Source organism: Agrilus planipennis, unplaced genomic scaffold (assembly GCF_000699045.2).
Source record: "Agrilus planipennis isolate EAB-ADULT unplaced genomic scaffold, Apla_2.0 scaffold16, whole genome shotgun sequence".
NCBI lineage: Eukaryota > Metazoa > Arthropoda > Insecta > Coleoptera > Buprestidae > Agrilus > Agrilus planipennis.
Genome location: NW_020438946.1, coordinates 1,706,350 through 1,719,783, shown reverse-complemented (window position 1 = coordinate 1,719,783; position 13,434 = coordinate 1,706,350). Strand labels below are relative to the sequence as shown.

The 13,434-nt window shown below is 31.8% G+C and overlaps 1 protein-coding gene across 7 annotated transcripts in view; it reads right to left on the bottom strand.

Moving 5' to 3' along the window:
* Nucleotides 1-4,683: 4,683 nt before the first annotated feature.
* The window catches only part of LOC108744662 (band 3 anion transport protein), a 195,232-nt gene continuing 186,481 nt past the window's right edge, over nt 4,684-13,434 (bottom strand). For all 7 annotated transcript variants that reach the window (XM_025974741.1, XM_025974743.1, XM_025974742.1 and 4 more), the window contains one exon: nt 4,684-4,921. In XM_025974741.1, the coding sequence (XP_025830526.1) occupies nt 4,847-4,921 (75 nt within the window). In that variant the 3' untranslated portion in view covers nt 4,684-4,846. The remainder of the gene's footprint in view (nt 4,922-13,434) is intronic.

Genomic DNA, 13,434 nt, shown 5'->3' with positions numbered 1-13,434 from the left:
AATTTGATTAAATAAAAGCGAACACTTTTTTATATATATTTTCTTTCATTGTGAGAACCATAACAAAATTGTTTTTTTTTTATTAAATTAGAAGTCGAATGCTTATGTGGTTGTGAAATGTATTTATTTTTCTAGATGTAAATTTAATGAAGAGACCAGTAGTTTTAATATAATTAGTACTTCTTTGGCAAAATTTAAATATAAATGATTTATACTACTACGTCTGGCAAATTAGTTTTATTTCTTTTTATAGCCACAAATAGGGTAAGGTTGTAATAATAAGCCATTAATCAGTCTAAATTTTGTTTATTTCTTAAAGACATTTTAATACATTCTACAGATGGTTTATATGTAATAATTAATCGTTTTATGAAGAGGAAACCTAAATAAATTATGGAACAGGGATACTGTGAAATATTTTACGAAGATTAGAATTTTAATAATAGTTCTTTATTAAGTCCATGTATAATAATAAAAGTACGTATAGTGTAGTTGCTCTTCACTAAGCACCAAAAGGTAAATGGACTTTCTCACTTTTTATGTACTTAGTGTAATAATCGCACTTTATTTCAGTGCGTGCCAAACAGATTTATGCAAGCTGCTCCTTTTATATTAAATTTGTTGTTAATTACATAAATTTTTATATAAAATCTCTTAAAATTAAGAACTAAAACATCAATTTCTCACTTTTCTATTACATATACTGTTTTCTCTTTAATCCTTGCCTCTACCATTTCAATATATTCACAGGTCTTTTTCTCTTAATTCTTCTGTTAATAAGTTTCTCAGATCATCCTCTTAGTAAGTTACCCTTTTGTTTTGTTTGTAGCATAAGAAACGGCCCAGTTTCTCCTTTCATTACATCTTACTACATTATTTAAATACTTTGCCTTGTTTATTACTGGTTTTATGTCCCTACATACACAACTATAAGTGGAGTCTTCAATCGCTTTTTATTCCTTAACTGTCTCTCTACTTGTTGAAAATTTCTTCCTCTCCTATACCTTTTAAGAAATTTCAGATACTTTTATTCCATATAAGATCCTCAAACAATCTGATGGCTTACTGTTTAAAATTGTTCTTATCTCTTTTATTAAACATTTATATTGATTGCTGATGTATTTTTACAGTGTAAGTGAAATTAATCATCTATTAAATGTGTCTTTAGTTACTGTACTTACTAATGTATTTATTTCAGAAGTATAAAAGGTACATTACTGCATTTGAATGTTGTTTATTCTAAGTTTTTCCCAATTATTTCAGTCCATGCGATCTGAAAGTAGTAAGTAGACGTTACAAAAATAAATAAATATGGGGTAAATTATATAATATAAACGTATTTTTAAATAATGTTTGCATAATGGATATAAATTTGTAGGTTAAATTGGAAGTTATACACTTTACGTACCTTATTAATCAATTGGCATTGCCGATGTGTTTATGTTGCTTTAGTTTTTATTAAATACGTATTATCCTTCTCTTCTAAATTGAGTAAATACCTATTTTTAATACATTGTAAAGTAATTTTGATAGTTTGTATAATTTGTCAACATGAAGAAATGTAAACACACACTTCGAAGTTGTACAACTAGCCGTAACTTTGGCGAAAAATTACTAGAAATGAAGAATTGCTATAAACTTTTCGTCTGTATAATGATTAAATAAGTAATTACTGATGGTTATATTATTTTTTCTGACCCATACATTGTTGAAAAACATAAATTTAACTAGTTCTGTAATTTCTAAGATAATTATTCCGTTTAAAAAATAGCGGTTATAGCGCCACTATTTATAGAAAATTTACCATGTAACTTATGTTCTCCTAATACAAAATCGGGCCTTAAAATTTTGTTCATGCAAAGTATGAGTGTCTGGCGCATCCACCAAAATTGAAACCATTTATTGCAGTAGTATTACTTGTTAATCATTTTATAAGTCCCGGCGCATCCACCAAAATTTAAATTTTAATTTTTATTGCAACAACGATTTGAAAGCCCGGCGCCTTCACCAATATTGAAAAGTTGACAATATTTTAATAACTTATAATTAGTTAAACGTTGGCGCCTCCACCAATTTTATAATTTTGATCTTTTATCGTCTTTTGTATAATTCATTTGGAAGTATAAACGATAAAAAGAATGTACTTACCTCTTATTGGACAATGTCACTATCTAAAATTGCAACTATATGTAGGAAGGCTTTACTGAATGTTTTTCACTGTTTGTTTTTTGCCAATTATCTTTTGTTTATCAATAATCCCATTTGTTTTTTTCAACAATATCTTTTGGTGATGTTTACTGTATATGAAAAATCTTACACTTGCTGATATTAATGTTGCATTTTTATAACTAATTAAAAGCAGGACTACTTTGCTATTTTTTTTTATAAAGAAATCATTGAATTTTTGGTACATTAGATAATGAAATAAATACAGGGTGACCGAAAAATATGATATATTTAAATTTAAAGAATACATTTAAATTAAATAGTTTTCAATGATAGGTCTGTTTTACAACTAATCCTATCCTACAGTCATCACAATATTTGATGTTTATGTTTATCGTCCTAATTACTACAAAAATAATTACTATGGATAAAAATACTGGTACATTTTAACCGCTAATTTTGCCACTCCTAAATCACAGGCTCCATTGATAAATGCACTTCAGTTTCACTTACAATTAGGCCAAAAACATATTGTTTTAATCAATACACGATGATTACCATATAATAAGGACGTCTACTTAATTCTCTTTAAGTGAAACTAGCGCTAAACAATATAATACTGGATTTAGAAGATTGAAAGTTTGTTCCCAACTTGAAGACGACGAAACAATCCTTTCCAAGCGTCAAAAAAAAAAAAGAAATAAAGCTCAAACAGTAATGTCAAGTTGAATACCTTAATCATAAAAATACATATTTTAAAATAATTATACTTAAAAAAGAAATGTCTTATATTCCAAGCAAAACATAACAGTATTAAATAAAAGTTTTGCTATAAAACACATAGTCAGTTTCAGGAAACAAATACCTTAAGTCATTAATATAATATTCATAGGCAAAATATATATTTTTTTATATTAATATTACCATAAAGTCATCGAATATATTCCTTCGCTTTGTACTTATCGTATTTGTAGTGAAAAAAGTACAAAAACAATAAAGCCACAAGTAAAAATTAAGTACTACATAAGTACATTTTAAAAATAAATATTGTGGCACGCTTTCTTCTCAAAAAAATGCCATAAAACTACAAGAAAAAAAAAAGAACCGATGACAAACACGTTATTTAAATTAAAATCGAAATCTACGGATTTACGCAAAACAAACAAATGAATTAAAAGAAAAACAAATGATTATTTCACTTCAATATCACCCGTAACGTCTTTTCACATTTTTTTAAAGATTTTTTTAAATCTTTAGGCACTCACTCTCCCTAAAAATATAGGAAATTAATAGACGAAGATTGCACTACGAAATTTTATTTTCTTAAAGGAACTTTTTAATTAAGGTTAAAAATAGCTTTAAAAGTCTTAATAAGTTATTAATTGTTTAAATATTTCGGCAAAATATGACATTAAAACAAGAAAAAAGATGTTTTTCAATCACCAAAATATCTTTCCCTATAGTGCAAAACACTTTTTCGGTGAATTATACAATTAATTAAAAAGAAAATAATTGAATTAAACGAATTTGTTTGCCCACCTCCTCAGGTAAATATCGATCTGTTTTTTTTATTCAATTTAAGTCTTCTATTGGGCAAATTAAAACTATTAGGAAAAAACTTTTTGATAATCGAAAAACGTCCTTTTTTATTTTAATGCTGGGGTTTTTGCCGAAATATTTAAACAATTAATAACTAATTGAAGCTAACAGATACTGTTGGGGTAATGGCATTTAAATGGCGATTATTTTTTAACCTATCACAAATTAATTAAAAAGTCAATTAAAAAAAATAATTTCGAGGTGTAATTTTGCTTTAATGAAATTAAGTTGCTGTTAAAGATAATTCTTTGCCTTATTTGCAAATTTCATTTCGGTGTTTTAATAGAGTAATGAATACATATAGCTAGATATTTTTAATTATTTAATAAAAATAAATTAGTCATTAAAATTTAAGTAAAAGACCAGTTAATAAACTGTGGCCCCCGAAAAACATCCTTCACAAACGCCCACCCTCTCTTCAGCACGATTTTTAATACTGTTAATGTCTTTAAAAGTTTCTTAACTACAAAGTAGGGTATAATGATTATTATAATATTATTTAACTACAACACTAGGTGAGCAATTGGATTTGAAAATTAAAATTTAACAACATTACAATTATTAATTAAAACCAATCCTATCGCTATATCTCGAATCGATCTATTCTATGTAAATTGCTAGATACCATTATTATATTTATGATAATAATTATTATTCATTTTGATTAACTTTGCATTTACGATTAGCTTTCTTATTGTTGAAACAAAAAAGGATGTATTACTTACAGAGAATATCGCAAAAAACTACCCACAAAAATTATTGCATCAAAAAAAAAGAAAAAGGAAGAAAACAAAGACACAAAATCTTTTTTTTTTAATATTAAAACGATAAATATCTTCCAGCACCAACGTTTGAGCTGTAGTGATTATTGCAGCCGATCTATAAAAATCATTAAATTGATGCAATAATTTATTGTCAAAAATGGTATACAATATTAAAAGAAGAAAAGTTTCGCGTTATTATGCATGTAGTATACCTACATATTATAATAGCGTGGTGTTAAATTAATTAAACCAGGATGGTACCAGCGGTTCGCCGAATGGTACCTTTTAAGGAGTTGTCCCGTTATTACGCGATGGTCTTAACCAGGAAGTCGTGCTTGTTGGTAGAAGTCGGGTTCGTCATCGTCATCGTCATCCGGCTGTTCGCCATCCAGCTGTAAAACAAATCACCAGTAAATAACATTAAAAGGAGAAAACACAATAAATACGTGGGGTCATTGAAGAAATGTAACAAACGCCCGGTGTCGAGGACCAGATGTAACATACAGCAGCGTCTATTTCTAAACCTACCGATCGTAGGTACCCTGTACCAGAACACCAGAAGCTGGCAAAACAAAAATAAAGATCATTTTCATTTGTATTTGGATGCCTTTTAATCCTTTAATCCTATTTCCTATTTTGAAGGTAGAAACTACAACGGCTCTTAGTTTCATCCAGTGGCGTAACATGGAGAAAATTAAATTGCAATTTTCAATTTATTTGTCGTAGAAATAGTAGAATTTATTAGGTAATTTGTAATAATCTGGAGAAAATGAAAAACGAAAATTTACCTAAATTTATCCCACTAGCCAGTTGCTTCGTAAGCGAAAATAATAAAAATTACGACTGAGACCTGAATTTGTAAAAATAAATCCCAGCAGAAATAAATTTACTAGGTGTTTCAGTTGATATTACAAATTAAATTGTAATAATTAAGAAACTTGAAATAATTTTTAAAGAAACATGTCAAAATTGAGATTATTACAAGTTACCTAAAAAATTCTACTATTTCTACGGCAAATTCAATCGAAAATCGTAATTTTTGAGTTGTTATAAAAATTTTGTTTTCTCATAAGATCTAAGAGTTTGATAGTAATTTCAACTTAATACTTCCAGGCGTTTCAGAGAACAAGGTTTTTGACAGGCAGACAACGAAATGATCCTATAAGGGTACTTTTTTTCCTTTTGGGGTATGGAACCCTCAAAATTGTCTTTGAAATTACTTATTGACTAATCACGTAACGTTAAAAACGCTGCAATTTCAACACTACCGAGTATCATGTTTTGTAAATGAATTAGTTTACAAGTTTGATGGTAAAATGGTAAAATTTTCAATAAAAATAAAAAAATTATTAATTTGACATCGTGACCTTGTCAAACGTATTAAACTTAATTTACTTCTTCATAACTAAATATAAAAAATGAAGATTTTCCGGGCTGACGAGCCGTGGTCTAGTGAAAATTTTACATCTGGCAGACGTTTCGTTCGAACATTTTCAATGGAGACGGTGGTGGTTGCTTCGTAGTATTCTTCTCAGACGCTTCTCAACTACACCAAGAAGGATACTACGAAGCAACCACCACCGTCTCCATTGAAAATGTTCGCCGCAGTTTCGAACGAAACGTCTGGCAGACATAAAAATTCCACTAGACCACGGCTCGTCAGCCCAGAACATCTTCATCATATAGACTCCGGCCGTGAAAGCCTACAAGTGTAAGCGGCCTTCAGTAACATATACTCTCGAAGAGCATTCTGAACAGAATATCAAATAGATATCTTAAACTACGTAAATCAAGAACGTAGCATCACAGGGCGTGGACAATATTGAGATATAAAGTATCGTCAGGAAGATGGTTAAGCGTTGCTTTAAGACATCCTAATCTCTTAATCAACAGATACACAACAAATAAAACAAACGATCACTTACTTAAACAAAAGCCAACACGATCACAGAGATGATCCCCAGCTATATCACTGCCAATATCACCTTACGGCACCTTTATCAAATATAGAAAAACATGTGTGAGCACTCAAGCATACCTTTCCTTAGCATTTATCGTGCATCTTACTGTACAAGGCCATGTTGCAATATAATCAACTAAAGATAAATACATTGACCGCAGCCAAATTACTGTAATCAACTACTTGACACTTATTGATGCTGTATCAACCTGATCTTGGGAAAGGGCAAACACCCTCTTCCCGCACTACCTCTGCAAGACAGACTTTTCTGTCCAAAACTGGACTGAGGTCATTAATGGGTTAGATAACTGTACAACCGCAGCCCACAGTCCCCATTGCACCGCAGCGCTTTCAAACCTCAGCCCCCAAATAACGACTGTGTCACCGCAGCTTAACAGTCTAGGTAGCGTCCCTAATTATCTCATGAGTTACTTTCAATATCAACATAAATCATCAACAGCATCTTCATTTAAAACAATCAGTAAAATAATTACTAAGCATGCTTGAAGTACTCAGTGAATAACTCACCCTGATTTGCAGGTAACACAGGTAACAATCACTAATATTATAACGTCCTTAAAATATGCACAATTATTGGAGAACACAGAGTAGCACAAGTGCACTTTAATACGTTTCACGCATATGTAACATTAACAGGTCCTGTTTGTTTCTTCATCTCGAAGAGGGTCGATCCCCCTTGACCGATCACCCCGCATAAAGTATAAACACATGGGCAAATTAGGTAAAATCTATCCCAACTAAGTCCGTAAAATTAACGTAGAAATATACATACCGACCACTATATACACATATGTTCGTTTAGTTTTCGAACGACTATTTATTTACACACATATAGAAATAATAAAACCCTTACACAAGCAAAAATATAAATAAGTTTGCAATGTTCCTGATTTTGATAACTGTACAGTGTACATGTACGACTTTATTTACATATGAACAATATCGGCATAATAAAGTATCACGACGGCCACAACGTAAGGTGAATCTATAATTCTCCGTCTTCTTCATTTGCACCTTTTTTAATTTTATATTTGTATGTAAATTCGTATAACACACGCGAGCACCGAACAGCGACGAGCTGTAATGCATAAACATTCCTAGAAGTTGCTGTACAGTAATAGAATACAAAATTTGAGCGTCCGTATGAGCAACAAAGTTTACCAAAAAGAAAAAACAAAACAAAAATGTACATCGACGAATTGTGCAAAGAATTCCTGTGTCAGAAGTTGTGTACTTTTAAATCATAGGGATAAATAAGCACGCCAGAATAGCAAAAGTTGCGTGCTGAGATGCTGTGAGAGTCTTATTTTTAGACTTCTTGTCTTTCTCAGCTCTTATAGCACTTTTAGGGTTCTTGTTAATGAATGACTCTTGTAATATTGTAATTGCAACGAGAGTCATCTGATATTGTCATAATTACAACTTAATAAATAATAGTTGGCTGTGAAAAAATAACTGGGGTTTATGTTATATATGGAGAATATTAAGCAAATAATGCGTCAATATTTGGAAATACATACTAATAATATGCTAATAATATAATTGAAAACACAAAGTAATTTTAAGCTAATGTTTAAAAAAATTGAGCAATAATACGCTAATAAATGAAACTATTGACTAATAATAACATGTTAATAATCGAAAACGTTAAGCTATAACGAGCTAACAGTTATTGAAAAAATTGATTCGATGATATGTTAATAATAATTGAAAATATAGGCCAATTGTATGTTGCTAATCAAGAACAATATGTTAATAATCAAAAACATTAAGCAATATATTGATAATTGAAAATATTGATCGATAATACTTATGTTAAAAGTATAAAATATGAAGAAATAAAATACTAATGAGTGATTGAAGATATTGACGAGTCAGTTAATTGTTGTTGTGTTGAATTGTTAAACAGTGAAACTATTACGAGATAACAGGTTATTAAATTAACACTCCACTTACTGAATTTTTCCCATAAATATTCAAGTGACAATGTTAGAGAGCCGCTTCAGTATGGAAAGTCCTGGAAGATTTTATTTCCCAGTCATTGTATACAATTCCTAGGAAATGTATACAATTCCGAGGCTATTTAGGAAATCTATAAAATTTTGTTTCAAAGATTTTTTAATGCACACATATCCTGGCAAATGTGTACATTTCCTAGGAATTGTATGAAATTCCGGTATTGTACTAGGAAATGTATAAAACTAATGCTTTATGTGAATAAAGTGAATAAAACACGTTAGTAAATTAAGAATCAGAGTTATCTGTGAATACAATAAATCGCCTGATCAGATAACGCAATACCCTCCCTTCGCGGACCCACTGACATCTTGAATGTAATACGTTTCCGATTGGTATTTGGAAATGTATAGATTTCCTAGGAAATGCGTCTAATAAAATTTATTTCACACATTTCCGGACGATTTAAGGAATTTTATACATTTCCTAGGAATTGTAGAAAATGACGAATTACACACATTTTCATTAAGATCGGAACTATTTTCTTTAAAAGTCAGGACAGGCTCGCATGTATGACACAAAATTTCAGCATTTAAAACAATTATTGTTTTCGTAAATAGAAAAATTTGTGCTTAGAAGAATTATTAAAGAAACGTAAGCATCATATTAAATGAGCAAGATCGAGACCGAGACTATATCAGCAAAACCAAGACAAAGACTACGTCAGCAAGACAAAAACCAAGACCGAATAAGTAAGACCAATATTATGACCAATACCAAGATTGTGGGACAGTCCTGCCTTGATCTTGTTTTGCTGATTACCATCCTATTTGAACGGATATTCAAATAATTGTTAGAACTGTTTCATTGTTCCGAAAAAATCGGTTGTCTGTAAAGTCGGTTTACTGACGATAATTGAACGTGACAACGTCATAAGAAAATACTGATGGAATGGTTTCATTTTTCAAAAGAAAATTTTAATTTTATTTGTTTGATAGATATTTTGTATGGATATAGAGATGGAGGTAAATGGAAATGTATTATTGTATAGCAGCTGTCCACGCGGACGCATCGCTCACTCAAGTAGGAGAGAGACACAGATGTCGAACGCTGCCGAACGCGGAGGCCGATTGTGCCTCTTTGTCGCTCGTTCCGCGCTCTCGCTTGCACTTCAAGCCTTAAATGGAACGCCTCAGAGCGAGGTAACGCCGCATGAGTCATGTTTTTTCGTGCGTGCATCGAATTATAAGACGTTGTCACGTCAAAAAAATAAATTAGTAACTAGTAGATTAAAAATGCTCCATTGTATAATCTCAGGATATTTAATACGATTTTGAAAAATAAGAAGAATTTTGTCCTTTCCCAATGTTTTTTTTTTTGTTGGGGGATAATGGAGGTCACATTGCGGCAGAGTTTCCGTCAGTAATTTGATCTTTAATTTTTTTGTTCCGAACAATTCATGCGTAACATCATACTCGACTTCCGTAAGATAATACGTTTATGGTATCTGCGAGCGACGTAATTAGTATTGATGATCTTATGCGGATGTTTCGGATTCGTTTCGCGTAAGTAAAAACGGCAAACTTTGCGGTTAGGAGCAACGCAAATTTGTTTCTTCCTTCTCATTAAACTGTTTCAGTTCTAACAATATTCAATGAAGGGTAGATGATAAGAAATCGTAATTATTCAGGATAACGCATATTTGCAACTTGAAATCTTTTGGTCTCTTCCTGATGCAGGGGCGTATGTAGTTAAGGGCTCTTTGGGTTGCTGTCCACGATACAAAAGGTCCCAGCCTCTATTGCAAACAACAGACGATGTTGTAAAGAAAAGAAAATTATCCAAAATGACAAGAATGATTTGCTCGAAGAGAAAATTTTGTATTTATATCTGACCAATTACTTTCTGGAACATGACATTCCACAAAAGGCGTTAGAGCGTTCATAGATCTTCGTAGATCTTAAACCTAATGCCGAAAAGATTCTACACCTGCTGTTGTAGTAGGAATCGAAAATAATATAAAAAAATATGACCATAAATACCGAGTATATGCTCCTGATCACCGCATCTGCAGTGGCCTTATGTATGGCTATCGTTTGGAAGGTTAATGTCATGATAACATGTCTCAAAAATCAATTTGATATCTCGTTTCTAGCAGAGCGTACACAAAATAAATGCTTTTTATCGTACCCGTTCAACACCCTGAATATTCTAAACGGGGAATCCTAGAAAAAACTTTCAAGGTGTAGTTGTTTTTCAATTTTCGGTAATTATTTCTGAAACGCCCAGTATATACGTGCAATACACAAAATAGTTGTTTTTTTGGTAAATGTCTAGATGATGGCCAAAGGGGGTGGGGGTGGGTGGGATCGAAAGAGGGTGGTCACTTGAACAAAAAGATATTTAAACAATGTTTTATGTAACTTTCTCAATATTTCTATGTATTTTTCATTAGTTTTACCTTTGAATATTGTTTAAGAATGACTATATAAATATTTACATGCCTAGAAATATATAAAAATTGGCATNACCCTTATATCGTGCCTAAACATTATATTACCAAGCTAAATTCGAAAATCAACATTCAAGCTTAAACATTCAAATCAATTCACATTCAACAACAATTCAATTATCAACCAATATTCAATATACAATAAAATAGTAAGTGTACATAGCGTATTATATTGTACAAAATAAACCAAACAAACCAAAAAAGTGATTTATTCGTCAACAAAATCCGAAAGAATATATGGGGCAGTGAGCGAATACTGCAACCACCGAACATTGATTGAAGCCGCAACAGATTATATGAATCTAAAAATAACTTCGAGATTACGGATTATAAATTATAATCCACGTTGTAATCCCATGTAATCCAGGATTAGGTATAAGCTATCATTATTTTAACGTAGGTATGTGTTATATTTAAAAACAACGAATATCATTTTGTGAGAGTCCTTTTCTACAAAAGAAGGGCACCAGTCCCATTTCTCTTCTTTTTACTCGCAATAACGGTCAAAACAGAAAATGTCCATGTCCAGCTTAAAATTAACAGCACTTCCAGCGGGTAATAACACGATAATTCCATTTCCAAGTCTCCTTTCGTCGGGTCGTAAGATCGAGTGTCTTGTTTGTTCTTTCAGCAACAGCCGCAAGGAGCCTAAACACGTGCTTTTTAAACATTTGAACAGTGTTTGTTTGTACTTCCATGGCTGTATGGAGAAATCCTAAAATCCAGATGAACATCGTTCACTGTATATACAGGGTGTTCGTAACGGTTTAATACTTTACTTCGTATAAGGTTTTTGGTACAAGAAAATTATTTGAAAAGAAACCGACTCCAAAAAACATTGGATCACTAAAAAGTTAAAAAAAAACGGTAAAGGTCTAGATGATGGCCCCCACCCCCGAATGGGGTAGGGATGGGGAGGATCGAAGGAGGAGGTCTCCCCCACCACTGTACCATAAAAAGTTCGTGGCGGTCTCATCCCCATAAAAAGTTATGGGGGTTGAAAGTTGATTATTTTGACAATTGTCATTATTTTCAAGCGGGTGGAGGGGTGGGATCGAAAGAGGGTGGTCACTTGAACAAAACCCGATAACCTAAATTAAACTTACCCTATTGATAAGGATATTTAATTAATGTTTTTTATAACTTTCTCAATATTTTTATGTATTTTTCATTAGTTTTACCTTTGAATATTGTTTAACAATGACTAAGTATATAAATATTTACATGCCTAGAAATGTGAGACCGCCACGAACTTTTTATGGTACAGTGGTGGGGGAGACCTCCTCCTTCGATCCTCCCCATCCCTACCCCATTCGGGGGTGGGGGCCATCATCTAGACCTTTACCGTTTTTTTTTAACTTTTTAGTGATCCAATGTTTTTTGGAGTCGGTTTCTTTTCAAATAATTTTCTTGTACCAAAAACCTTATACGAAGTAAAGTATTAAACCGTTACGAACACCCTGTATATACAGTGAACGATGTTCATCTGGATTTTAGGATTTCTCCATACAGCCATGGAAGTACAAACAAACACTGTTCAAATGTTTAAAAAGCACGTGTTTAGGCTCCTTGCGGCTGTTGCTGAAAGAACAAACAAGACACTCGATCTTACGACCCGACGAAAGGAGACTTGGAAATGGAATTATCGTGTTATTACCCGCTGGAAGTGCTGTTAATTTTAAGCTGGACATGGACATTTTCTGTTTTGACCGTTATTGCGAGTAAAAAGAAGAGAAATGGGACTGGTGCCCTTCTTTTGTAGAAAAGGACTCTCACAAAATGATATTCGTTGTTTTTAAATATAACACATACCTACGTTAAAATAATGATAGCTTATACCTAATCCTGGATTACATGGGATTACAACGTGGATTATAATTTATAATCCGTAATCTCGAAGTTATTTTTAGATTCATATAATCTGTTGCGGCTTCAATCAATGTTCGGTGGTTGCAGTATTCGCTCACTGCCCCATATATTCTTTCGGATTTTGTTGACGAATAAATCACTTTTTTGGTTTGTTTGGTTTATTTTGTACAATATAATACGCTATGTACACTTACTATTTTATTGTATATTGAATATTGGTTGATAATTGAATTGTTGTTGAATGTGAATTGATTTGAATGTTTAAGCTTGAATGTTGATTTTCGAATTTAGCTTGGTAATATAATGTTTAGGCACGATATAAGGGTGTTTTTGATTATATGCCACATTTGCGTTACCCAATCTACCACCTACTCGTAAAATTCCGTGTAAGTCAAAAAAGGGATTGAGTAATAGTGTTGGACTTGACTTATGTAACGACTGAATTGAATTTAATTGCCTGAATTTTGGATAAAAAACTTCTCCTTGCACGGTTTTAACTGTTATATTATTTGCTTCTGCTATCGTTAAACTTGATATTTGTTTATTGTTTGAGTTTCTACAATTATTAAGAAATCGACGAATGAGTG